The sequence below is a fragment of the Triticum urartu genome, chromosome 5 (assembly GCF_003073215.2).
Source record: "Triticum urartu cultivar G1812 chromosome 5, Tu2.1, whole genome shotgun sequence".
NCBI lineage: Eukaryota > Viridiplantae > Streptophyta > Magnoliopsida > Poales > Poaceae > Triticum > Triticum urartu.
The window spans coordinates 48,554,416-48,581,247 of NC_053026.1; the positions used below are offsets into that span (position 1 = coordinate 48,554,416).

Below are 26,832 nucleotides of genomic sequence, written 5' to 3' on the forward strand. Positions count from 1 at the left end.
CCGGACCTTTCACATCATCCTTACACATTTGGGTTGTCGGCGAACCCTCATATTCAGACCATATATGAGGAGGCCATGAGGGTTTGTGGACGCGGCCCACCTCGGACTACCTTTTCTCTCTTTTTTTTCTTTCTTTCTCTTCACTTTCATAAATCACATGCATGTGATTGAATATATAAAAGAGAAAATGAGAAGTATAGCTGCGTGCATGAACAAATAGGGACTCAAAACATGCATGTCTGAGTACTGATCAGACGCGACCATAAATGTTTGAAGGGCCCTAATCGTCATGCACTGCATTGCAGTATGAGTAAAAAGAAATGCGGAGGCTTCACTAAAAATGATTTCCCTAGAGTATTTCGATGGATGGTCATACAGGGTCATGCGGAGGTGATGGCAGGCCTACATTATTTTGTTTGCAATACAGCTGTTGCTCATGTCGGGTACAAGATACGGTGAAACTAGCCGGCGGGTCCGAGTTTGGCTGCGCGAGAGGGACGTGTGCAAAGAGCAGAGGCCGGCATACGAGCCTGACAAAGCTTTTGCAGCCTGCCACTGGGCGATCTCAGGGAGGGAGCGAGGCGCTTTAGAGCAACTCCAACATGGCGATCTATTTTGTTCACGTGTGATCGTTTGGATAGGCGCAGAAACAAAAATTGATCTAACACGCCGATTCAAACGAATGCACATCCGCTTTTCGTTCGCCTGCCGATCCATTTCTGACCTAATTTTAAGCCTCATTTTCGTAGGCGTGGACACAAAACGAACATGCGCGGTGCCCGCCTACTCCTCCTTTTGGCCCGCTAGTCGGTGGCACATTGGCCATCATCTTTTGTTCCAACAGCAAACTCTTGCCCGCCTCCTTCGTCGTCGCCGTCGTCGCCCATTTTTTCGGTGCCTTGCACGCTGACGGTGCCACCTCCCACATTGCCGTCACCTCCCACGTCGCCGCCGGGGCTCCAAAAGCTTCCCACCCCCACCTCCCCGACACAGCCACGACCAGGAAGCTGCCTCGCCATCCAGCCAGCTCCTTCGTCCTGACACTGGCATGCTTGTCGGACGCCGGCACACGCTCGTCGGACGCCGCCACGGCAGCCAGCTGGTCCGAGGGCTGCACGACTCCCTTTGTCGGCCAGCTTCTTCATCGACGCCCGCAAATTGTTCGACAGTTTGCCAAGGTACAAAATGGACTCCGCTGACAAGTTCTTTTTCCATAATTTCCTTTGCGACTCCGACGATTCCTCGTCCGATGATGAGGAGGAGATCTTGGCTGCCGTGTTGGTCCATCACCACCTCAATAGCCAACGGCCGTTCTTCCGTGGCTCCATTCTGGGGCACCTTCCCGCATTGAATTGCAACCGAAAGAGCGGGCATTTCCTTCTTTGGAAGGACTATTTTGACACAACGAACCCGTTGTTCAAATATCAAAAATTCCGGCGCCGTTTCCGTATGAGTAGGCATCTTTTCAACCGTATTAGAGAGGGGGTGGTTGGATACGATGATTATTTCGAGTGCAAAAGAGGATGCCCTTGGAAAGCTTGACTTCTCTTATCAGAAATGCACTGCAGCCGTCCGGATGCTTACGTACGGAGTGTCCAGTGATCTCATTGACGTGTACATCTATATAAACAAGTCTACATGCCTAGACTCCATGTGCAAGTTCTGCAAGGCTGTGATTGTTGTGTTTGGCCCTGAGTACTTGAGAGAGCCGACTCCTCAAGATACAACCCGCTTGTTGGCGATGAGTGCCAGCAGGGGCTTCCCAGGGATGCTTGCAGCATAGACTGCATGCACCGGGAGTGAAAGAATTGCCCTTCTGCTTGGCAAGGGCAGTATAAGGGCCATGTCAGGGCTTGCACTGTCATAATTGAGGCTGTGGCATCACATGATCACTGGATCTGGCACTCTTTCTTCGATATGGCCGGATCGCACAATGATATCAACGTGTTTCAACGCTCGCCGGTGTTTCCAAGGCTTGCCGAATGCGACAACCAACCAGTGAATGTTACCATCAATGACCACGACTACGACAAAGGATACTACCTAGGTGACGGTATCTATCCTCAGTGGACCACCATTGCGAAGACAATCCCCAACCCTGTCGGAGAGAAGAGAAAAAGATTTTCCCAAGAGCAAGAGAGTGCTAGGAAGGACGTCGAGCGTGCCTTTGGTGTTTTGCAATCTTGATGGGGCATTATTCGGTATCCTGTTAGGACTTGGAGCACGAAGAAGCTGTGGGAGGTGATGACTATTTGTGCAATCATGCACAACATGATAGTAGAAGATGAGCGTCCGGAATGTATCTACGATCAAGGATTTTAGTTTCAGAGGTTGAATGTTGTGCCTGAGCATGGAGGAGCAGCAACGTTTGAACAGTTCACCCAATTTCATCATGAAATGCATGATTTAAAAACTCACATGCAGCTGCAAAATGATTTAGTCGGGCATATGTGGGCTCATGTTGACAACCAATAGATGTATCCTTTTTATTTGGTTTGTAAAACTATGTGAGAACAATTTAATTTATATTCGGGCTTGTAAAACTATGTTTTATATTTGGTTGTGAAAACTATGCTCTCATATGAAACTATATATTTGCTTGTGAAATATGCAAAGTGTTCATTCAAAATCACTACCACACTGAGCCCCTATGCCGACGGTCCAGGCCGTCGGCATAGCCCTGATACCCGTCGGCATAGGCCTATGCCGACGGGGGCCGTCGGCATAAGGCCGTCGGCAACATATGCGTCGGCTTACCCCAGGTCCCCGTCGGCATAGAATGGCCGTCGGCATAGATGCCTATGCCGACGGCGTCCGTACATCTATGCCGACGGCTAGGGCCGTCGGCAATGCTTCGCGCCTAACGGTGATTGCTGTTGCCGCCGTCAAGTGTTGCCCATACAAGAGACGCCACGTGGCAGGGCTATGCCGACGGATGAGCCGTAGGCATAGCTTCAAACCTATGCCTACAACTAAGCCGTAGGCATAGCCCTGCCACATGGCGCATTCTGGTAGCTCCTGGTGCAGGCTATGCCGACGGCTTAGCCGTAGGCATAGATGCAAAACTATGCCGACGGCTTAGCCGTAGGCATACACACCACATGGCAGCTTCTGGTATCACGAGAGCCATCTATGCCTACGGCATTGCCATCGGCATACTTGCTCACCAGAATGAAAAAAAAAGATTAGCCAAAAAGGCTAGCTATTTACAAATGCTTATACAGACATGATTCAACAACCATGGATTTGCAAACACAGACCATAGAATATTTTTTATGTACATAACATTCCCATTCTAAGACTCCACAGCAGCATTAGAGGAGGCCAAGGGGCATTGGTGGGGGAGACAAGGCTGCAACGATGGAGGTGGCATATAGTCAGTATAACAAACCGAAGATCCTACATATGAGGATGAATATGTAATCTATACACTGAATTTACCAAAAGAAACCCGCCTAGAACAGGGGCATCCAACTAAAAAGGCAGAAAATTATTGCCTTTCATGAAGATGCTCCAGTTTTGGTTGTATCTATCAAGCATGAGTTGTTCAAGGCAAGCTCCAAAGAGAAAGAAATTGAGCTCCAAAGAGAAAGGAATTGGTCTCTGATTGTGACTGATGATACTTACTCATATAAATTTTCAGTCAAAGTAAAACCAAAAAATTGATGCATATAAACTGAACCAGAGTGTTGTGCTGCTGATTCATATGTATATACAGAAGATGCAAGTGTCATTGAGTTGGTTTTAGTCAAAGTAAAAACAAATTGACACATACAAAACTAAATGAAAGTGGTGTTGACTCATGTGCATGTACTGATTGAGGTGCCATCCAGTTGGTTTCAGTCAAAGTTCAACCAAAAAATTGACACATACAAACTGAAGAGAAGTGTGGTGCTGACTCATATGTATATACAGAAGATGCAAGTTTCATCGAGTTGGTTTTAGTCAAAGTAAAAACAAAAGGACACATACAAAACTAAACCAAGGTGGTGTTTGATTCATGTGCATGTACAAATTGAGGTGCCATCCAGTTGGTTTCAGTCAAAGTTCAACCAAAAAAAATGACACATACAAACTGAAGAGAAGTGTGGTGCTGATTCATATCTATGTATGTACAGGAGATGCAAGTGCCACCAAGATAGATAGTTTCAGTCAAAGTAAAAAAAACAATTGGACACATACAAACTGAAGCAAACCGTCATGCTTTTTCATGTGTACATACAAAAGATGCAAGTGCTATCCAGAATTTGGATATAGGTAGTACGCTCATGTGGTGAATTTTGTGAATCTATACTCTGCATCTACCAAAAAGACCGCTCCCCTCACATGCAAATATAATTCAGTCCAATGGCTTTCTTCTCCCCTCACATGCATAAGACAAGAGCAGACCATGTAAACAGGCGGATCAGACCTTCACCTTGGGAGGGAAGCGAGTGCTACCTGTTGTCGTGCCGTCGTCGAGATCGGGTGGTCCTCCTTGAGCAAGACAAGGTTGTTCCTCCCCTACACTCCAATGGCCATCTTCTCCAAGGACATCTACAAGGGCAGAACACACCATTAATGCAAGTGCCACCAAGATAGTTTCAGTCAAAGTTAAAGCAAATGTAAACATGCAAACTGAACCAAACCGAGGTGCATATTCATATGTGTGTGTATGTAGAGATGCAAGTGCCATCTGAATTTTGGGGAACCAAAGCGTGGTTGTTGTTGTTGCTAAACGAGGAGCAAGTTGTTTTAGCAACAGCACATACTAGTAATTAGCTAGGACCATTATTATTGCACAACCATTCGAGGACGGTGGCAGACACATCAACTCACAAGGCTCTACTGGAGAAACAAAATAATAGGATATGTGATGCTATCAATCTTAGCACAAGAAGAAAAAAACACAGCCACTCCGATAGAATGGATGGATGCACCATGCACAATCATCGGTTCCATCATTGCAGCACTAGTTGAGCAACAAATCAAATATAACAGTAGTTCCATTGGTTCATCCAACAAGTTAACAAAAGTTTACTTCCCACTACTAATTTTGCAACTTGTCATAATAAAGAAAACAGAGCTTGACATCACAGCAACAAATAAATAATGACCCGCTGTACTACATATATCTGTAAAGGACTTCTTGAGAGATGATATTATTACCAATGAAGAAAAATTAAGATCAAGGCTCCAGTACATAAGCGGTACCTACCTGTGCATCAAAGAAGAGATGGATAATCAATTTATATGTAGGTAATACCAAACAAAGGATCAGATTTAAGTTCATTCAAATTGATGCATATGTGGGTTGGCAGAAACAAAAAAATAATATATATAAATAGAACAAAGGATCAAATTTAAGTTCATTCAAATTGATGCATATGTGGCTTGGCAGAAACAAAAAAAGAATATATATAAATAGATCTACAGATATGAACAAAATGGCAAATGTGAAAGAAAATAGCGCAGATAAAATGTTGATTGTTTTGGAAGATCCAAAGGTACATATGATCAATTAATCATAACTGGGAATCTGAACATATTAATGCGAAATAGTAACTGACTATAGCAAATGAAATTGAGATAGAAAAAATTGCTACCTAGAGTCCTTGACTCAACCGAGAGATCTATGGGAACCAAAATTTTACATGCAATTTATCCATGTTCAGGTAATACAAAATATGCAGAGTAATTAAATTGTGTAGTAGATAGCCCATATATAAAACTAAAGGTAGAAACTGGAGTAATGAAACATATCTGGATTGATGTGCAAATGCTATAGCGACTTACATGCTTGGATTTAATAATTATGATGAAGCAGATTAGTGTGATGCATATGCATGTTCGTCAGAACAGATCTAGGGGAAACAACAAAGTAACCTGCACTTCCACTAATTTATTAATCACATGCTCTTTGACTAACCATCCAAAAAATATAGATCAAGGATGATACTGCCAGCCACCTGCGGGGAGTAAGAATGAGTAGTTTCTGCTAATTAGAGGACAAACTAAAAAAAGCTAACTAGAGATTTCCTCTCTCTGTGTGTGTACATTGTGCTCTGGCCGGTGGGGGAATGATAAAAAAGCAACTAATGCTATGTATGTTAGTTTGTCCATCAGGATAGATCAAACTAGCTACCGGTGAAGGATATATCCAGCTTCGTGACTTAAGAGAACCACAACTAGGTTGCTTCGGCAAGGAGTGGGTTTGGCTCAGCGTTGCGTCGACTTTCATCACCTTGTACTCCACCTCGCTCATCATCTCCGTTCGAGTTGTAGCAGCAAAATTAACCAATCCCTATTGGTACTATCTAACTAAAGAACCAGGATTCTAAACTCATCTTCTCTCTCTGTTTGGTACTAACTAGACAAATAAATAAACAAAGGACTTGTTCATACAAATCCCTCTAGAATTCCTTCACACAAGAGGATTTGCATCACATATTCCTCTACTTAGCAGCAGCAGTAGTGAGCAGAGGAAGGAGGCGGAGGAGATGGAGGTGCTACCTGCCGAGGTGGGCCGTCGTGGCCGTGCTTGAGCTAGGCAGCCCGCCTCCTCGAGCAGGACAGAGCCGCCAGCTAGGTGCGCCAGTAGGAAGGACGGCACCCTCCTACCGTCGTCGTCGTCCAGACCGTGCCAAGGTGACCTGCAGCAAGGGAAGGAAAGGAGAAGGTGAGGTGGGGAGGGTGGATCCGGGCGAGGAAAGAGGGGAAGGACATACCTGCGACACGCCGGTAATGGATCCGTCGAGCTCTGGCCTCGCCGTCGCCGGATCTGGCTGATCCTGGCGATGTTAGGGGTGGCGGCCGAAACCCTAGCTAGCCACGGGGACGGTGGAGGGCGGGAGCGCCGATTCTGGATGGAGGGGGAGGTGGAGCGGACCTAGGGGAGCTCGGGGGTGTGCTGCGCGCCGCAGAGCTCGCCGGAACTGGCCGGCGTGGGTGGTGGCGGCAGCGAGGGAGAGAGGCTCGTGGGGGAGAGAGGAGTCGCGAGAGACAGAGAGGTTCGTGGGGAGAGAGCGAGGTAGGGGTTGGGTGGGCTCTTTTTTCTTTTTCTTTTTTCTCCTTTTCTCTAGATGGATGGATGGATGGTCGTGGGGTGGACAGCCAAATGGATAGATGGATGGATATGCGCCACGTCATCGGTCCGTGGCACAAAGTTTCCACCAATAGAAACGAAGCTCATACAATTGTGTTTTCCCTTTGTTTTTCTTCTAATTTTTTCTACCCTCTTGCACCGACCGTCGACGATCCATGAGGGAAGAGGAGGGCGGCGAGGAGGAGATGGTCTGGTGAGGTGGGGAGGGAATGGATCGGGGAATGGTGCGTTCGGTATGACGACTATGAGTCCGGACGGGGACCTACGCACAGTCGCACGGAACATCTCTTCGGCTTTCCCCGTCACCGTCGACGATGACACGTGCGACGTCCCTCACCATCGAACGACAACACCAAAGGAGGGACAGGCCCCACCACCGGGGGGCGAATGTACCTTGGCGGCATGCCGGATCCAGCCGTTAAAATCGACCAAAAGTCATACGATGCCGGAAATTCTTGGGACCTGGCACGGTGTCGTCATATGGACCTTGTAGGCTATGATGAAAGTTTTAGCGTGTTTCGTAGAAGTCTGACCGGAGGTCGCTTGTAAACTGCACCATCTCCGAGGTAGTATCTGGCTATCGAGAGAGAACGTGTCCAGTTTATGAAGGAAGTGCGTTGCCCGTTGCTCCGTTGACCTCGAAACTGCTCGTGCTCTCAAAGGGGGCAACTGCATGACACATGTCAGTACATGGCATTTTTCGGGCCCGTCTGCAATATTTGAGACATTTACTGCATCCGTAGGGTTTCAATGCGGGAATTGCATATCTGCACGGCGCCACCTGAAATGATGTCCAGAAATGGTTTGTCAAATCATATATGATGTCTTTGCGGTATGTGTAGGCCTAGTACAACCCAAGGAGAGGCATGCCCCACCACCGGGAGGCGAATGTACCTCCGCGCCATGCCGGATCCAGCTGTTAAAATCGACCAAAAATCATACGATGCTGGAAATCCTTGGGACCTGGCACGGTGTCATCATATGGCCCTTGTAGGGTACGGTGAAAGTTTTAACACGTTTCGCAGAAGCCTGACCGGAAGTCGCTTGAAACTGCACCATCTCGGAGGTAGTATCTAGCTATCGAGAGAGAATGTGTCTGGTTCTCGTGCTCTCAAAGGGGGCCATTGCATGACACGTGCCAGTACATGGCATTTTTCGAGCCCACCTGCAATATTTGACACATTTACTGCATCCGTAGGGTTTAAACGCGGGAAATTGCAGATCTGCACGGCAGCCACCTAAAATGATGTCCAGAAGTGGTTTGTCAAATCATATATGATGTCTTTGCGGTATGTGTAGGCCTAGTGCAACCAAAGGAGGGGCAGGCCCCACCACTGTAGGGTGAATGTACCTCAACGGCATGCCGAATCTAGCCGTTAAAATCCACGGGAAATCATATGATGCCAGAAATCCTCGAGGCATGGCATGGTGTAGTCATATGGCCCTTGTAGGGTGTGGTAAAAGTTTGAGCATGTTTCACAGAAGCCTGACTAGAGGCCGCTTGTAAACTACACCATCTCCAAGGTAGTATCTAGTTATCGAGAGAGAATGTGTCCGGTTTTGTGAAGGGGGTCACACTCCAGAGCTGCATGACGGCTGTTTGCACCTGACACCACACTTCTAGACATGTAAGAGGACCCAACGCAAGATTTGGTGGCATAGCTAGCCCCCGAAGGCCCCTGACCACACTCATAGACACGCGAAGAACAATCCATAGTGGTTTTTTTTCACATACTCTTGCATCTTTAAAAAATTTAAGAAATTGCCACACCTATTATATCACATGTGTCTACACTGTGTAAAAATTTCATAAATTGATCACACTCCGAGTGTTTAGAAATATTTCATGCAACGCCAAAACCGCAAAACCGCAGAGGGATTACTTCGATTTCATTGCCATCCGTTAGGGGGGGCACACACTGGAGCCGCGTATTGCCTCTTCATACATGCCACCACACCTTAAGACGTGTATGAGGACCCGGGGCAATGCTCTGGTGGCATTGCTACCCCCCAAAAGGCCCCGACCGGCGTAACCCTGGACCAGTTGACTCGGAGATCTACGCCACTGGATAAAAAAACCATATAAAATTTGTCAAAATCGATCCAAGTATCAATAACCCTGGTCAACTGGTCCAATGTACCCCCAAAAGTATAAGGACCTATATGCAAAAGTACACGAGGTCACATTTCTAACATACTCAAAAACAAAAACAAAATGTATATTCATAATCTATGGAAAATTCTACCCCAAGTCGACGTATAATTTGTGTATGTTTAACTTTTTAGAAAAGTTAGATTTAAATTATTCAAATTTTAACTTTTAAATAATAATAATAATTTAAAATAAAAAACAGATGATATCTATGCCTACGGCCATGCCGTAGGCATAGTTTTCGGGGCTACCAGGAGGCGCCACGTGGCAGGGCTATGCCTATGGCCTTGCCGTAGGCATAGATGGAAAACTATGCCTACGGCTTTGCCGTCGGCATAGCTCTGCCACGTGGTAGCTCCTAGTAAAAAAACAGATGATATTTATGCCGACCACCGCCGTTAGGGCCGTCGGCATAGACTTGACGGTGTTAGCCCGCCGTCTGTCCCCGGGCCACCTCTATGCCGACGGCCTATCTATGCCTACGGTAGCCGTCGGCATAGATAAGGCCGTAGGCATATAAGGTTATTCTGGTAGTGGAATAGAGGCTAGCTGGCCACGTCGACAAATATGGGTTGACGTGTAGACGCACTACCAACTCAAATAAAAAAAGAACATACATCAAGCAAGCGGTCAACACATACAGGTAAAAAACGGACAAATGCTTGGAGTTGCTCTATTAGGTTTACTTTTATCGGCCGGCCGCCCAGATGGACTGTACTGTATAGAGGCGCTCGCTTGTTGTGTAGAATAGAGCCATCACCCGCCCAGACAAGATATAATCTTGACCGTTGGCCATCAAAACAGCGCGAGCAAAAAAGGCAGAAACGCGTACGGCACCAATAGTAGATTATTAGCAAATGAAGTGGATCGAGCCGCCGGTGCTTAGATCTCTGCCATGGCTCCCAGCTGCTGCAAGCTTCTTTGCGCCTCCTCCCGGCTGCTCTTTGCAGTGTCTCTCCTCGCCGTCGCCACCCACGCCGCACGCCCAAATCCCGTCAGAATCGCCGTCTACTGGGGCCAGGGCGGCGGGGACAGCAACCTCAACGAGACATGCAGCACGGGCCTCTACAGCCATGTGAACATCGCCTTCCTCTCCGACTTCGGCGGCGGCCGAGCCCCGGTCCTCAATCTTGCCGGGCACTGCGATCCCACCTCCGGTGGCTGCGCCGCTCTAGCCGCGGACATCGCGTCCTGCCAGTCCCAAGGCGTGAAGGTGCTTCTCAGCATCGGCGGCGGAATAGGCTCCTACGGTCTCTCCAATGAAACCGATGCGCAGAACCTGGCCGCATACCTCTGGAACAACTTCCTCGGCGGAAGCCCCAGCTCCAGCCCGCTCGGCGGCGCCAAGCTGGACGGCATCGACTTTTCCATCGCCACTGGCAGGGACGACTACTACGACGAACTCGCCAAGAACTTGAAGACGATGTACAACTCTTCGGACCTAGCAAGGGCAGGCAACAAGACGCACATGCTCACCGCCGCGCCGCAGTGCCCGTACCCAGACAAGTTCCTCGCCCCGGCGCTCAAGACAGGGCTGTTCGACCACGTGTGGGTGCAGTTCTACAACAACCCGCCGTGCGACTACGCCAGCGGCACCCTGCAGAGCGCGTGGAACACGTGGACGGCGGCGCTGCCGTCGGCGTCCGTGTTCCTTGGACTGCCGGCGTCGCCCGATGACGCGGCTAGAGGGTACATAGACGTGGAGACACTCGCGTCGCAGGTGCTCCCGATGGCGAGGAGCGCGGCCAACTACGGCGGGGTTATGCTGTGGAGCCGCCGCCACGACGAGCGAACCGGATACAGTGCTAAGTTACAGGACAGAGCGAACAACACCGTCGGTACGCAACGATCTTGCACTTTTCTAGTATTTGGAATGGCATGAGATATACGTATATTGCCAATCACAATAGCAATTATGTTAGTTGTTGAATGCACGTACTAGCTATATTTCTTCAATTCCTTCCCACCAATTTGCAGGGGGCGGGCCAGTTGGATCACCACTGCCACCGGTACCACCGGCACCACCAGTAATAATTGAACGGGGAACTGGTGGCTCATCGTCCAACAGGATCAGAACATGTAAGAGAATTCACGCTTATATTCCACTTAAGCCTAGTGCCCCCCATAAATCTCTGTCGGCTAGGGTTCCACGGCGAGGGTTCTGATACAACACCATTATTGCATGTGGCCATGGGCTTGGGTGGTAAGACCACCGATGAAGGCCGGTGACAGGGACGCCGACTAGCGCCATTACCTTGATGAAGGCATCAAAGATGTTGTTCTCTCCCCCAAATATTGCTCCAAGGGAACTCCTAGGTTTGAGTTCCGCCGGGAAAAAAAAGATGATGTGTCTGTTGCCGTACCCTCTTGGGGGCATCATTTTGGACATGGTTTGGGCTGGAGTGCCATGTTCGTTGTAGTTTGGGCTGCAACCGCCGCTTCCTTGTCTCTATGGTGCCCTCATTAATTTGGGGTGTCTGAATTATGGAGGCGGTGTGTGTGTGTGGTGGTTAGGGGCGTTCCATTGAGGGGATGTTGGCTGGCAGATGGTCGCGACCAAGGCGGTATAGTGACGGCTAGCGGTGTATTGTTTGGGGGGTTGTCCATGCCAGGATTTACCTGACATACAATTGGGACGAATGCAGGGGATCGCCTAAGCATCTCCAATGTGGGATTTCGGCGATACTATTCTCTCTTGCCAGTTGATATACAAGCAATGTCGCACATGCATTGAGGGATGTTCTTCGCTCTGCAAACGGCTCTTAGAGGTTGGGATGCTTCTGTGGTGTGCATGTTTTTCAATTGGTGTGGTTGTGTCAATGTTTAGATCATGTACACCTGCATCATCCTTCTTAAGTCTCCTTTCCCCCCTTAATTTCCTCCATCTAGGCATAGTTTTCGTATTGTATGACTTTGTTCTGTGTTGACCTGATCCTTTGTGTCTATGTGGTTGTGTACAACCTAGTCATGCAGAGGTCGGACGTGTGTGTGCTCATTTTATTTGTATCTTCTTAATGCTACATTATGAATCTATAAAATGACCCACTTATAAAAAGAAATAAGTTCTAGATTGGTGTATATACTGACGTAAAGTAACATGAAAACAAAGTTAATACTCCCTCCATTCCATAATGTAGTGCGTATAAATTTTTTTGGAAAGTCAAAACTCACTAATTTTGTCCAAGTTTGTGGAGAAAAATATTTACATCCACAATGCCAAATATATATCATTAGTTTCATCATCAGACGTAGTTTCATATTTTATATATTTGACATGGTAGATATAAGTAGTTTTCATTATAAACTTGGTCAAAATTTGCAAAGTTTGACTTTCCAAAAAATCTATACGCACTATATTATGAAACAAAGGGAGTATTATTTAGCAACTAATGGACTAATAACCCCACAAATAAGTGATGGTATCTTGCAAGTACTGACCTTTTTTATCAAATACATGTCAACCTAGAATATAGTTTCAAAGTTCTCACCTTGAGGTAGACAAAGGTGAAAGCCTATTGCAAATGTGATTATCCATTGGCAAATAAAACTTGTTTAGTTGTAGGATCCAAGAGAATCTCGTTCAGAATTCATAAATGTAATTTGGGTCTTTTGTTATAACTCCTGACCGATTGTTGGCTTTGCTAGTTCAAAGTTGGGCTCTTCACGTGTCTTCGTTCTAAAAAAAATGCATGTTTGCCACGATCAAGGGATATAGTATGCCAAATGTATATGGATGTCTATGATTGCAAATAATTCACCTACGTGGTTGAATCATTCTTTGAACATTTCCTTTTTGACAAGGACTGACCATACCTAGAATACTCCCTCCGAATCAAAATATAAGATGCTTTTTAGGCTAATTTAGCCTAAAAGGGTAGCCTAAAAGGGTCTTATATTTTGGTACAGAGAGAGTATTTTACATGGTCAACCATACCCTTGATGAATGTATGGCTAAGTGCGAATACAGCACGTTACTAACAACTGTAATAACTCCAATCTTCATCGCTTAAAAAATCTTATATGTAGTACTTATTTCGATTCGTGCTGTCTTTTCAGATGTAATAGTCGGCAGCTCAAGTCTAGCTGGCGTATGTCTATTTCTCCCCATATTCTTTCTGTGGAAGAAATACTACGGCAATTTCCCCTGCCAATGGAGGTCAAAGAACACACCAAGGATTGAATCGTTCCTCCAAAAGCAAGGAAATTCACACCCTAAAAGATATACTTATCCGGAAGTGAGAAGGATGACCAGCTCTTTTGCTCACAAGCTTGGCCAAGGTGGCTTTGGAGCTGTCTACAGGGGCAAACTCCCTGATGGCCGTGAGATAGCAGTGAAGATGCTCAAGGACACCCAGGGTGATGGGGAGGAATTCATGAATGAGGTTGCTAGCATTAGTAGAACCTCTCATGTCAATGTTGTCACCCTCTTAGGGTTCTGCTTGCAAGGTTCAAAACGAGCTCTCATCTACGAGTATATGACCAATGGCTCACTTGAGAGGTACACTTTTGGCAGCAACTCTGCTCATGATCCGAACACCCTAAGCTGGGAAAGACTCTTTGACATTGTTCGTGGCATTGCTCGAGGCCTCGAGTACCTTCATCTCGGGTGTAACACTCGCATCATACATTTCGATATCAAGCCTCAAAACATTCTGCTGGATAGAGACTTCTGTCCAAAGATATCTGATTTTGGGTTAGCAAAACTGTGCCGGCAGAAGGATAGTAAAATCTCTATATGTGGAGCAAGAGGAACTGTAGGGTATATAGCACCAGAAGTGTTCTCAAGACAATATGGAGCAGTGAGCAGTAAGTCGGACGTCTACGGTTACGGGATGGTGGTTCTTGAGATGGTTGGAGCAAGGAAACAAACCAGTGTTAGTACGGAAAATAGCACCAGGTATTTTCCTGAGTGGATATACGACAACTTGGATGAGTTCTGTGGCACCGCCGGCGAGATTACCAGTAACGGTGCCACGGAGCTGGTGAGGAAGATGACTCTCATTGGGCTATGGTGCATACAGTTCACACCCACAAATCGGCCAGCTATGAGCGAAGTCCTTGACATGTTGGAAAGCAATATCGAGGACTTGTGTCTTCCACCAAAAGCATGTTGATGTAAAACCAAAGTGGTATAAATTTGAAACTCCTGACTGATTCAATTTCAAACAGAAGGAACGACAGTGGTACCGTACGTACAATAGACTCATTTTCACATCCATGCATGGTTGAGGCGGTACGGTATTTGACCATTTTGATTGTTTGCAATGCTAATTTAACAACTGCAATCCAAAAAAATTCAATTCTCGTAGAATCTTGCTCCTCTAGCATCTGTGCGAGACGATTTCACTATGCTGTGTGCTATCATGTACATTTTCAAATTGGGAATAAGCATATTTTATCAATGTACCATAGAGAACACAAAATGGTCGCCTTCACCCATTATTAAGGCTATGTTTGTAGCACAGTTTTTATGAAGTTTTCAGATAATACAGTGGGTTTTTTAGAGACCAAGGTTTTGAATATTTTGATGTGTTTGGAGCCAATAAAAACTGTAGTTGTATAAACTTTGGTATTGCTGAAACCGTGCTTTTTTTGCTACATTTGAAAAAGTAGTCCTGATCTCCGTTTTCTAAATAGAACGAGAGCAAACTTTGGTAAGAGAGCTATTCACGTTGCTATCTAGGTCGAGATAAGAAAATATGTGTTCGCTGCCTCTGATTTCTCCTCTAGAGATAAGAACATAAATGAGTTGTGAACGAGTATGGGAGGGGGAGGGGGGGGGGGGGGGGGGGGGGGGGGGGGGGGGGGGGGGGGGGGGGGGGGGGCTCGGGTGAGCCACCACACCCGACCGACATCCCTCGGTGTCATGCGCGCTGGCGGAGCATGAATGTTGGGACGGCGGTCCTAGGGGTGCTCGGCGGTGGCTACACCGCCACGGCTGTGGGGGGCTGCGTGGTGGCCAGCTGTGGCACCCGTTCATGACAGATCTGGGACACCCTTGCCCAGATATGTTTGTGTTGCGGGTGGTGGCCGCTCGCGCGCTCGCTGGTGGCCCTAGATGACATGGTTTTGCATCGAGGGTGGCTCTCTCCGACGACATTGGGTTGGAGTAGGCCGGTGGCGCGGTAGGCTTGGCATGTCTAGGTGAGGCTCAGACTTGTTGTGGGCGGTGTAGACCGTCGATTCCTTCCAGTCGTTGGCGTGTGCGGCGATGGGTGCCTGGTGGGTGGCCAAGAAAATTAGCATCACAGTTGTTAAATTACCATTGCAAGCAATCAAATTATGAAATACCACCTCAAACATGCATGTGAATTGAGTCTATTGTACTGCCATTGTTTCCTTATGTTTGAACTAAAGGACGCCAATCCCCAGCGGAACGCCAGCTGGGGGCATGGCAGTTTCACGTCTATTGGGTTGTGGGTGGGTTGACATTTTACAAAAGAGGTAAATACATCACTGGTGTTTGAACTTGCCACGAATGTGCGCTTTGGTGCTTGAACTTGTAAAATACATTGAACTGGTTCCATAACTTGGCATGGACGTGCATATACGGTTCAAATCTTGCTTTTATACGTCCATGGCACTGACAAGGCACTCCAGGATGTAAGGGACAAGGCGTGTGGCCTTTTTTGCGAAAAAACCCCTAGAATAATTTTTTCCTTACAAAAAGACCCTTAGAGAGAAACTGATAAACTGAAAAAAAAATTAATCTATTATAATAAAAACTGGTCCAAGGTTTGAACCACACGCGCATATCTACACTTTATAAACATAAAGCTGAACAACATACTTAAAAAGTTATTCCAGCAATATAGTGCCATTGCTTTGAACCTGCAACTAGGGGCTATATAGCAGCCGCACATACCATTATAACCGATGACATAGAATGGTAAAATGATAAATTTAGGTTTATAACATAACCAGCCCGTGTAGATAAAATGGACCACTTTGTGGATCAGTTTTCAATGGGTTTGTTCTTTTTCATTTTATTTAAAAAAATACATAAATTATTATCACGTTACAAACAATATACTTATATTTAAAACAAATTACGTTAAAAAGTTCATATAATTTGATAAAATACCTATGCAGTAATTTAAAAGAAATACTGAAATTATGTATTAAGAATATAATTAATAATTTGAATGTTTGCCTTTTAATAAAATATTAACGTAATTTTAGAAACGTTCATATATTTAAATAAATTCTCATATAATTTTAAAAATTCAAATTTTTAATAAACTATTTGTGTGGTATATCAATGTGTTCATGCCTTAACAAAAAATGGTTTTGTTTTAAAAATTTATATAGTATATATGTTTGTCTGTTTTCTTAAAAAATAATACAAGCCTAGTGCGCCATTAGACTGCGGATCCTCACATGAATAATACTTGAATCATATAAACATTTCAGTCATTCATAAATATTTTCAATTTTATGAATATGTTTTAAAATAACACGTGAATTATTTTTAAAATGACATGAAGTTTTTTTACATTATTTTGAAATTATGTTTGTTATACAGTCATAAAGAGTACTTGTACTTTTGATACATGACAACTCATTGGTTGGAGTGGCATCCATGTTCCGATGTTCGGGTCATAGATCTGGTGCTATATCTGCTGGATTATTAAATTACTTTATTTATTTTGTTCAGCCAAATGTTTATAAAGATTATGAATCATTAAATATCAGCAAATGTGAAGTTGTCCAGTGGCTAGCTGCATGCACTCGACTGGTACGTCGCTTGTTCGATCCAGCGCACCAGTTTTAATTTTTTATTTGTATTATACTCCCAATTTTTATTTTATAATTTGTTAGTTTCTCCCTGAGGGCTTTATTGTAAGAAAATAATTCCAGGGGTTTTCTAAAAAAACCAGGCCACACACCCTTGTCACTGACAGCGGGCCCCATGACATGTTGGTGCGCCTCCTCAACTTCGTGGATGTATACAAACGCCATTTGAACTGTATATGCACGTTCATGCCAAGTTATAGAACGAGTTCAATGTATTTTGTAAGTTGAGACATTAAAGTGCACATCCATGGGAAGTTCAAGCACCATTGTTGTATTTACCTCAAAAAATAATCTGGCAAACGTTCGTCGGTATCAAATCACGACGAACGCCCCCAGAACCATTAGATATGCATCCGATGATTACAGTTTTTTTAAAACGCAATTTAAACAAACTGCTATGGAAGTTTTGTAAAGGGGTAAATACTGTAATCGTCGGATGCATGTCTAATTCAGTTTGTTTAGATTGCGTTTTTTTAAAAAAAACTGTAATCGTCGGATGCATATCTAATGGTTCTGGGGGCGTTTGTCGTGATTTGATACCGACGAACGTTTGCCAGAGTTTTTTTGAAAACTCACGGAGGTGCGGCGCAGATTGGCGGGGAGTGGCGCGACGCGGAGGCGCGGCAGATTGCATAATGCGGTTTTCGTTAGTATGCTATATGGAAATCGTGGAGCAAATCATCGTACATGCTGACATACATCACTTTCCATCAAAAACAAAACGCAGTTTAGCTTCCGAGTTTGGAACCGAAGGGTCCGACATGGCATGGAATTTGCGGGCGACACGATGCCGACGCCGGCGGGCGAGGCTTGCCTGCTCCGCGAAAATGCTTCCATCCGTGCTTTGTGGTACGTGACGCTCATCCAACGATCGCACGCTGCTGTCCTCTTTTTTGATTAAAACTCCCAGCAATTAAACAAAACCGGTCGGCCGCGTTTCTTAATTAAACCGTCCGATCTAAGACTTTTTCCAGCCATCGTAATTAACGCAACAGAATAGAGATTTGGAGGGAAATAAATCACTCTTGCGCGCCAAAACATTGGCGGTGAACTTTTCCCGTACACAGTTACTCCAAACAGACCACATCATACACCTCCATCAAATCTATCTACAAACATAGATCCAACATAGGGATACGAGGAACTTGATGGCGTCTTTACCAATTCTTGCCGGGACCAATGAGGAATCAGATCCCCCAAATGTAAGCTATGTCGTTCCATTGCGTTCTTCCCTCTCTCTGATCCAATGTCTTCTCCTAATTCTGCAATTTACGGATCTATTGCTTTCAGGTTTTTGTGATTGTTGTCACTGGTAGGGCATAGCAAAATAAACCTAGACAACAGAAGTGAATATTTCGTACTCCCTGTGCGTAATATCCAGTTAACAATATGTCTTGCACAGATTACACAATACAAAGTTGTATTACTGATGGGTACATATAAATGAAAACTGACAGTGATGCTGGACATATGTAATGGCTCAATGGGAAAAGACATATAAGAGAAATGTAATGGCTCAAGGGGCAAAGACATACCTCTGATTAGTTGGGAATGCCTACTCCTTTTCATTCCACCGTGAAATCAAAATAAATAGACATAGCAAGGTTATTTGTTGATTTACAACACGGATAGGTTTCTTCTCCTTTTCCTTGTATTTGAACCAATTGCTAAAGTGACTACTAATTTAAACAGGGATTCGAAGAAACTACAGCTAGCAATGCAACAGAGCAAATTGAAAAAGGGGTGCCAAAGCTTGGCATGCGGTTTTTATCTGAAGAAGAAGCTTATTCCTTCTATAACAAGTATGCTTATTCCATGGGTTTTAGCATCCGAAGAGGCAATCAACATAAAGTAAAAAATTATAGTACAATACAACAACGAACATTCACATGTTCTCGTCAAGGTATGGACTAGTTCTAACTTGTTCTGGTCATATGCATTTTTAGATGGGACTAAGAAAATTACTTGAACTAATAGGAGTTCGTGCGGAAGATAAAAGAGAGGAGAAATTAAGTTATAGTAGGCCTGAGACACGATGTGGTTGTGATGCACGTATGAAGATAAGTCTTAATAATGGGATTTATTATGTATACGAATTTAAGGAGGCCCACAACCATAGTCTTGCTATGGAAATATGTCGCAATACTTAAGATCACACAGGAAAGTAACTGAAGCTCAACTAGCCAATGCCGAGGTCGCAAAGTCAGTGGGCATTTCAAATAAAGCAACTATTGATCTAATGACGAAAGAGGCATGTGGACCTGAAAACCTTGGATTTATAAGCCCAGACATGAAAAATCGTTTGTACTCAAAGAGAACACTAAAAGCAAAGGTGGGTGACACTGGTGGAGTGTTAGAATATATGGAGAAGAAGGTTTCAGAAGATGTCAAGTTTTTTTTATTCAATTCAAGTTGATGAGGATGATTTGATAACTAATATATTTTGGACGGACTCCAAAATGGTCTCACACTATGCATTATTTGGTGATGTCATATGTTTTGACACCATATACAGGAAACTAGACGATGGGCGTCCGTTTGGTATAATTGTTGGTGTAAATAATCACAAGAAAACAATTGTGTTTGGTGCTGCACTTCTCTATGCTGAAACAACAGAAAGTTTTGCTTGACTTTTTAGAACATTTTTAACAGTAATGTCTGGAAAGCATCCACATACAATTCTGACTGACGAAGATGCGGCAATGGCTAAGGCGATCCGTTCAGTCCTGCCTCACTCTCACCGTAGACTTTGTGTGTGGCATATGAATCAAAATGCTATCAAACATCTTGGTGGAGTTGTTACAGATTACAAGAAGTTCAATGCTGATTTTCAGCATTGTATCTATGATATTGAGGAGGAAGATGAATTTATAAGTGCATGGAATGAAATGCTTGACAAGTATGGACTCCGGGACAATGCATGGCTCCAAAGGTTATTTGAGAAAAGGGAGCATTGGGCCCTAGTATATGGCAGGAATACTTTCTCTGCACACATGAGCAGTAACCAGAGGAGTGAAAGCATGAACAACGAACTAAAACATTACATTAGTTCTAAGTATGACATGCTTACTTTTTTGAGCATTTCGAACGTCTAGTTGCAGATAAAAGATTTGAAGAGGTGAGATGTGACTTCAAAGCAACACAAAGTACTCCTAAGCTGAAGGCAGAAAGCTATATGTTAAGGCAAGCATCAACTACATATACTCCACCAATATTCAAGATGTTTCAGGAACAAGTGCTTCGGACCTTAAACTATGATACATTCCTTTGTGATGACAGTGACACCGAGGAGAAGGTTTACAAAGTAAAATTTCATGGTACAGAGCGTGATCATGTTGTTAAATTTTTTCCAAAAGAAGAAAAGGTCAATTGCAGTTGCAAGAAGTTTGAATTTGCTGGAATTCTTTGCTCTCATTCCTTGAAGGTACTTGACATTAATAATATCAAGCACATCCCTCAACAGTACATCTTGAAAAGATGGACAATTGATGCAAAAGTTTTGGATATAACAAGCAACTGCAACCTTCATGAAGACCGCAAAACAATACTGACAAAACGCTATAAAGAGTTGTGCAGAATGTTTATCCAAATAGCTGCTCGAGCCGCAGAGTCTGAAGAGTCATACTTGATGGCTGCTAATTATGCAGAGAAATTAGCAGAAGAGGTGGAGAAATGTCTAAAACATAGATCTGATCCAGATATAGGTAACTCTGTTTGTTCACAAGGTATGTACATTCAGTTTTATGCTCTCATCAAGCTTAAATTTATATTTAATTTTATAGTTGCAGACTCAAACAATATCACGACTACAAGTTCAGAACAAAATGAGAGGCCTACCAAGCCAAAAGGAATGAAGGTCAAGGAGAAGACGGCTCGAGGATCAAACAGACATCCAGATATATGTAACTCCCTTGGCACAAGGTCTGTAAGTTTAGTTTTATGATCTCATCAAACTAACCTATGTTTGCTTTTATAGTTACAGACCCGAACATTAACTCGTCTACAAGTTCAGAACAAAATGAGGGATTTGCCAATCCAACAGGTAACAAGGTTAAAAAGAAGACTGTTCGAGGGTCAAGTAGACCCGCTAATATGGGTGTGTAGTTTTATAATGTTATCAAACTTGAATTTTATTTAAATATATATTTGCAGAACGAAACATTAACTCATGTACAAGTTCAAAACAAAATAAGGGGCTTGCTAAGCCAAAAGGTATCAAGTTGAAGGAGAAGACTATTCAAGGAGCAAGTAGACCTATTGGTGGCTTAGAGAAAGCAAAATCAAAGAGGACAAGGAAAGTAGATAATCCTGTAGCACTACAACCTCATGGCAGCTCAATGGTATAAATAAATTCACACTTGATCTGACATAAAAACTTAAGTTATACAAGATTTATCACACCATGTTTTATAGGGTCATTCGGAGGTTTTTACGAATCAAATGCCTGCATATCTACCACAGTACAACCCAATCCTAAATCCTATGACGATGTATGGACAAGATCAAAGATTGCCAGCTGAATTGCAACATTACAATAGCTTAATGGTATAAGCTACCTACACTCAGATTTCAGTTTTATCATTTTAAAGATTTATGGACACTAACCTTTGGTACTACTACTCACAGGGTAATTTGGGAGTTCCGACAAATCACGTGTATACCTATTCAGAACAATGCAACTCAGCTCTGGATGCCTCACTATTGCCGTCTCTTGTTACGATGAGAGGACACCCAGCTCCAAATGTCTCATTGCAACCAACCGTTGGTACAATGAGAGGACACCCAACTCTGAATGCCTCGCTGCAGTCGTCCATTGGTACGATGAACCAAGCTCCAAATGCATCTCTGCAGCCATCCGTTGGTATGATGACAGGACACCCAACTCCGAATGCCTCACTACAGCACCCCATTAGGGTCAATTCTTTTGGGGCGATTCTACCAGAATCGCCCCCCTCCCCAGCTTCTCGTAGAATCACCATTCCATATGTTTTTTTACAATCCTAGCTAATTAGACCTTAACTAGATAGGATTGTAAAAAAAGTATGGAGTGGCGATTCTAGGAGAAGCTGCAGAGGGGGGCAATTCTGGGAGAATCGCCGAAAAGAACTGGCCCTTAGTATGATGATAAGACACCCAGCATCAAATGCCCCACTGCAGCCATCCGTTGGTACAATGACAGGTCAAAATCAAGTCTTCTTCCAACAACAGAAGCCAACTTAATCTGTCATCGTTATCAGAGACTCATGTTTTTTTCTACTTTACTATAAACTTGTAATATATTATTGGATTTATGGGGAGTCTGTGCATATCGATCGAATGCACTACTTAATTAAGTGAGACCAATGCATACTTGCTGTCCAAAAGCATAGATTTAAGAAGGCGTATGTATATTAGTTCATTGATATGCGTAGCTTAATCAAGTCAGACCAAAAGCACAGTTCTTGTCCAAAAGCATAGTTGCTTGCATCTCACCGACCTCACACGGACAAAAATAGCATTTGGTTCAGAAATTAGAAGAACAGCGGTCATATACTTGAGTAATTGGACGACGTACCTTCAACCACGGCAAGTCTTCGCAGCCATGTTATGGTACATGCTGGACGAAGCTCAGTAGCTGAGGCGTGACAAACGCGACAAACAGGGCCACGAAGATAACCGCCGAGAAGGAATGGCGCGCAGCTCGCCGACGAGCGCCGCGCCCGGCGACAGGAGGCTGCGACCTCAGGAACGGCGCGCAAATCGACAACGAGCGAAGCGCCGGGCGACGGAGGCTGCGGCCTCACGAACGGCGCGCCGACGAGCGCCGCGCCGGGCGACGGAGGCTGCGGCCTCAGGAACGGCGTGCAGCTTGCCTACGAGCGCCGCGCGGGGCGAGGGACGTCGTGGCCGCAGGGTTGGTGCGCAGTTCGCTCACGAGCGCCGCGTTAGGACGAGCACGGAGCAAACCCTCCCGCTCTGACAAGCAAGCAGATCAACATCGCGGTGTTCGCCGGCCATGGAGGAGCTACTTCTTTGCCTGTGGGGAAAGTGAGTGGATAAGAAAGGAGACGAAACGAGCGGCTGGTCTTTTCCTGCGTTTAATTAAGAGACACGGTCATTAAGAGACACGGCCGACCGATTTTGTTTAATTGCTGAGGTTTTTAATAGAAAAAGAGGGCATCAGCGTGCGATTGTTGGATGAGCGCCACCTATCACGAAGCACGGATGGGAGCATTCTCGGGGAGCGGGCAAACCTCGCCCCGAGTCGGAAAGGATATCGCCTCAGCGTTCGCGTGAATCTACAAGTATCCACCTCGCCCCAGCGTTCATCATCAGAAATAAATCTCCATCTCGCGATTGCGCTGGTCGCCTGAGCAGCATCGAACTAAGTCCGGCCGGCACCAATGGACGTGGAGCGCGCCACCGGCACGGCGGTGTTTTGGACGCCGCACTCATTTTACGACCCGAGGCGGCCGGAGCCCGTGGCCGTGGGTGCGCCAGCACCCAATCCTTTCGAGTGGCCGCCGCGGCGGCGGAGGCCGGCCCGGCGGGTGCCGTTCCGTTGGCGGACGTACGATCCCGATCCGCCGGTCGTCGTCCCTGGAGCGGCGCCGCCGTACAGGAACGGCGGCTTCGGCGCCGTCCCGGCGTCGGAGAAGGCCATCGCTGGCCTGCCCAGGACCACGGCCGGCGAGGCGAGGGAGAAGGGCTGCTCCGTGTGCATGGAGGCCTTCGAGGAGGACGACAGGCTGAGGAGGATGGAATGCTCCCACGCGTTCCACGAGGACTGCATCTCCGTGTGGCTCGGCGTCAGCCACCTCTGCCCGCTCTGCCGCTTCGCGCTGCGTACACAGGGCCAGGAGGACGAGGAGGAGCGTACGGGCCGCCAGTAGATGGCTGGCCTGCTATCTGAGGATTCAGAATTCAAAATCCGATCATCTGTAGTTTTTGTAACCTTTCGTTTTTCTTCTTCATTATCATCTTGCTTATCGTGTAATCTAGGGACTTCCTAGTTCGCGCGGGGGTCGGCAGATAGCCTACTATGGATTCAAAAACAGTTTTGCTAAGTATTGCACATCTAAGTCATATATCATTGATTTTACATCAAGATTCATGTGGATATTTTTCTTTTCTTTTTTCTTTTTCATCTTTATGCTTGATTCACTCACTTAGATGTGCAATAACTAGATGTGCTCTAGACACACCCATCCAAAAAATGTTTATGAGTTTGGAAAATCTTTAGGGATTCAAAAAAGTTCTCAAAATTTTAAAAGTTTCTGGATTCAAAAAATGTCCGTGATTACAAAAAAATGTTCGCTATTCATTTTTTGTTGTGAATTTCAATAACGTCGCAAATTCACAAAATGTTCACGAATTCAAAAAAGGTCCGAGGATTCAATAAATGTTCATCAAAAAGGTTCATGAATTAAAAAAGATTCATAATTTTTCTAAAATATTCACGATTTGAAAAATATGTTTGTGAATTCAAAAATTGTTCACGAATTGCAAATAATTTTTCAGGAATAAAAAAATCACAGGTTAAAAAAATGTTGACAAATTAAATAAATGTTCTTACATTTTAAGAAATGTTCACGAATTTTTTTAAAAATGAAATAAAATAAAACACAAAAGACAAAAAATAAAAAATAAAGAAAGTACCAAGAAACTAAGAAATAAGAAAGAAATTTTTTTGATTCAGCCCATATAGAGGCCAGGCGCGCGAGAGGGTATGTGATACGTCAGTACTCAACGTTCTACCCGATAAATAGGAGAGCAACTAATTGAGGAGCGCTTCTTCGGGAGCCTTCTCAAGGGTCACTTAAGGAGCGCTTTGAACCGCCGCCACGTGTCGTGCTCTGGGTGCTTACTTTAATATTTTTAATTTTTTACACATGTTTTCGGCTTTTATATGATATTTTATTTTTTCGGCTTTTCGGTTTTCCACCAGTCTTTCTTAGCTTTTCGGCAAAAAAATCGGAAACAAAGTTTACGCAAAAAAACACATTTTTTGTTTTCACGAGAGGCACGGCTGTGCCACTAGGAAACGAAAAAAGCACGTTTTTTTCCTTCCGTGCGTGCCTCCCGGAAACAGAAAAAAAGATTGTATTTTCTCTTTTTTTTTCCTTCTATGAGAGGCATGATTTTGTTTCCGCAAAAGGCACGCCCTTGCCTCTCGAAAACTAAAAAAATATGTATTTTTCTTTCGTGAGAGACACGGGTTTGCTTCTGTGAGAGGCATGACCGTGCCTCTCGTAAAGGAAAAAACATTCATGTTTATTTTTTTCGCGAGAGGCATATTTTTGCTTCCGCGTGAGGCACGAGTTTACTTACCATACCTCTTAGAAATGGCATTCTTAAAGGAAAAAAGAAAACGTGCTTCCGGAACAGTTCAAGATTTGGACACAAATTAACATAAATCCTTAAATTACATGCCAGGGCCACGAGGACCCATAATACGTCACTCATGAAAACAAATATCATCAAGGAGATTGCATCGAACGCAGACGTAATGAAGCAGACGGCGTTGCTCGAGTCCTACTGCTCCGCCCACGAGATCCGCCTCCCCCGCTGGCGGTACCGCCAGCGTCAAGCGGAACTAGAGACCGCCTATAAAGAGTTCGACGAGGCGGCGGATGAGGTGTGCCGACGAGGAGGAGGAAGAAGACATCGCCGGCTTCGCCTCGGCTGTGCCCGCCGCCGCGACCACGAGGTAGACACGTCTGCGGGCGCCGCCAACGGCGAGGAAAAGTAGTACACGGTAGGTCACCGCCGTTCGGGTCCCAAGAAGGCCACCGCTCCTCACCTCTTATTGAAGCCAATCTTGACGGGCTGAACATCGGCTACCGATTGGCCGCTTGACGGCAACGTGGAGGTGAACAAATTTAGTTCCCGGGGCTCCAGAGGCGGAGTTGCAGAGCGTCGAGGCGGAACTGAAGAAGGTGAAGGTTCAGTTCTCAGTGCTCATGGCCGGACACGGGGAATTGGCGGCAGCGATCTTCTAGATTAGGTAAATTAATTATATCTCCAGAGCCGGACAAGCACCGCTTAGTTGAAGTATATCCAAAATGTAATGAACCCCGTCAGGTTTATATGAAATCCGCTGTGTTTACATTAAAAATTTTCGGTTTGTATGAAAATCCAGCCATGTTTATAAGAATTTCGTCCTCTTGTTCGGATAGTAGTTGAAATGTATGCGGATAACGTTGGACGTTGGATGACGATCTCCCGCATTCATATCAACGATGGGAGGAAATTTTACGGATTGCGGTTGGAGATGCCCTTAGCTGGCGTTCTAATGGAAAATGATCTCAAATGCTTTATTTATTTATTTATGTGTGTATAGAAAAAAATGCTTTATTTATTTTACACATAGATAGAAGCTCCGGTATTAGATTATTCTTCCCAAAGTCCCACCTCTATATGTTTCAAAATAAAAATACATAAAAAAAGAAGGAAATCGTAGCTAAAAAAAAGAGACCGCATCGCATCTCTGGCGCTGCCTCGGCGGCCGGCGCCGTGGTCACCGGAGCCTCCTCCGCCATCGGCGTCCCACGCCGGAGCTGCCGCAGCCAACAACATACCACTCTGCAACTGCTGACTCCGCCACCGCCGCCGACGTCCCACGACGCTCCTCTTGTTCTCTCGTCCCCGATCTCGGGGTGGAACTGCAGCTGGCGCAGTGAGGGAGAGGGGAGAGCAAGCCGATCTTGTTCCAGGCCACGCTCGCATTAGCGGTCATCCTCCCCACATCAGGCACGCCCAAGTTCTGTTGCCACTGATCCGACGCTACGTTGCACGCAAGGTGTTTGAGGTAATGCCC

General features: G+C 45.1%; 4 protein-coding genes and 1 long non-coding RNA gene across 5 annotated transcripts; 4 read left to right on the forward strand and 1 right to left on the reverse strand.

Annotated features, from left to right (window-relative positions):
* Window positions 1-3,174: 3,174 nt before the first annotated feature.
* On the reverse strand, window positions 3,175-7,045 carry LOC125555611. Its single transcript, XR_007304772.1, has 4 exons — window positions 6,493-7,045; window positions 5,149-5,197; window positions 4,441-4,536; window positions 3,175-3,352 (listed from the first exon to the last, which is right to left on the reverse strand). It is a non-coding gene; the product is annotated as an uncharacterized LOC125555611 (long non-coding RNA).
* Window positions 7,046-10,131: 3,086 nt separating this feature from the next.
* LOC125506748 (acidic endochitinase-like) lies at window positions 10,132-11,118 on the forward strand. Its single transcript, XM_048671474.1, has one exon. It carries the CDS (start codon window positions 10,132-10,134, stop codon window positions 11,116-11,118), a length of 987 nt encoding a protein of 328 aa, XP_048527431.1.
* A 2,182-nt stretch (window positions 11,119-13,300) lies between these two features.
* On the forward strand, window positions 13,301-14,350 carry LOC125506749 (LEAF RUST 10 DISEASE-RESISTANCE LOCUS RECEPTOR-LIKE PROTEIN KINASE-like 2.5). The gene has a single exon (XM_048671475.1). It carries the CDS (start codon window positions 13,481-13,483, stop codon window positions 14,348-14,350), a length of 870 nt encoding a protein of 289 aa, XP_048527432.1. The 5' UTR covers window positions 13,301-13,480.
* A 5,337-nt stretch (window positions 14,351-19,687) lies between these two features.
* On the forward strand, window positions 19,688-21,301 carry LOC125507806 (protein FAR1-RELATED SEQUENCE 5-like). Its single transcript, XM_048672313.1, has 2 exons — window positions 19,688-19,969; window positions 20,107-21,301. The coding sequence occupies exons 1-2, from the start codon at window positions 19,688-19,690 to the stop codon at window positions 20,974-20,976; spliced, it is 1,152 nt and encodes a 383-aa protein (XP_048528270.1). The 3' UTR covers window positions 20,977-21,301.
* A 233-nt stretch (window positions 21,302-21,534) lies between these two features.
* Window positions 21,535-24,069, forward strand: LOC125507807 (E3 ubiquitin-protein ligase RNF181 homolog). The gene has a single exon (XM_048672314.1). It carries the CDS (start codon window positions 23,417-23,419, stop codon window positions 23,903-23,905), a length of 489 nt encoding a protein of 162 aa, XP_048528271.1. The 5' UTR covers window positions 21,535-23,416; the 3' UTR covers window positions 23,906-24,069.
* The last annotated feature ends 2,763 nt before the right edge of the window (window positions 24,070-26,832 follow it).

What these genes read in the sequence shown, in the direction of transcription:
- LOC125506749 (XM_048671475.1), top strand. Translation starts at nt 13,481, where the DNA reads ATGACCAGCTCTTTTGCTCACAAGCTTGGCCAAGGTGGCTTTGGAGCT.
- LOC125506748 (XM_048671474.1), top strand. Translation starts at nt 10,132, where the DNA reads ATGGCTCCCAGCTGCTGCAAGCTTCTTTGCGCCTCCTCCCGGCTGCTC.
- LOC125507806 (XM_048672313.1), top strand. Translation starts at nt 19,688, where the DNA reads ATGTCTGGAAAGCATCCACATACAATTCTGACTGACGAAGATGCGGCA. An exon ending in ATGCATGGCTCCAAAGGTTA is followed by an intron (nt 19,970 to 20,106) that starts TTTGAGAAAAGG and finishes CATGCTTACTTT; the next exon opens with TTTGAGCATTTCGAACGTCT.
- LOC125507807 (XM_048672314.1), top strand. Translation starts at nt 23,417, where the DNA reads ATGGACGTGGAGCGCGCCACCGGCACGGCGGTGTTTTGGACGCCGCAC.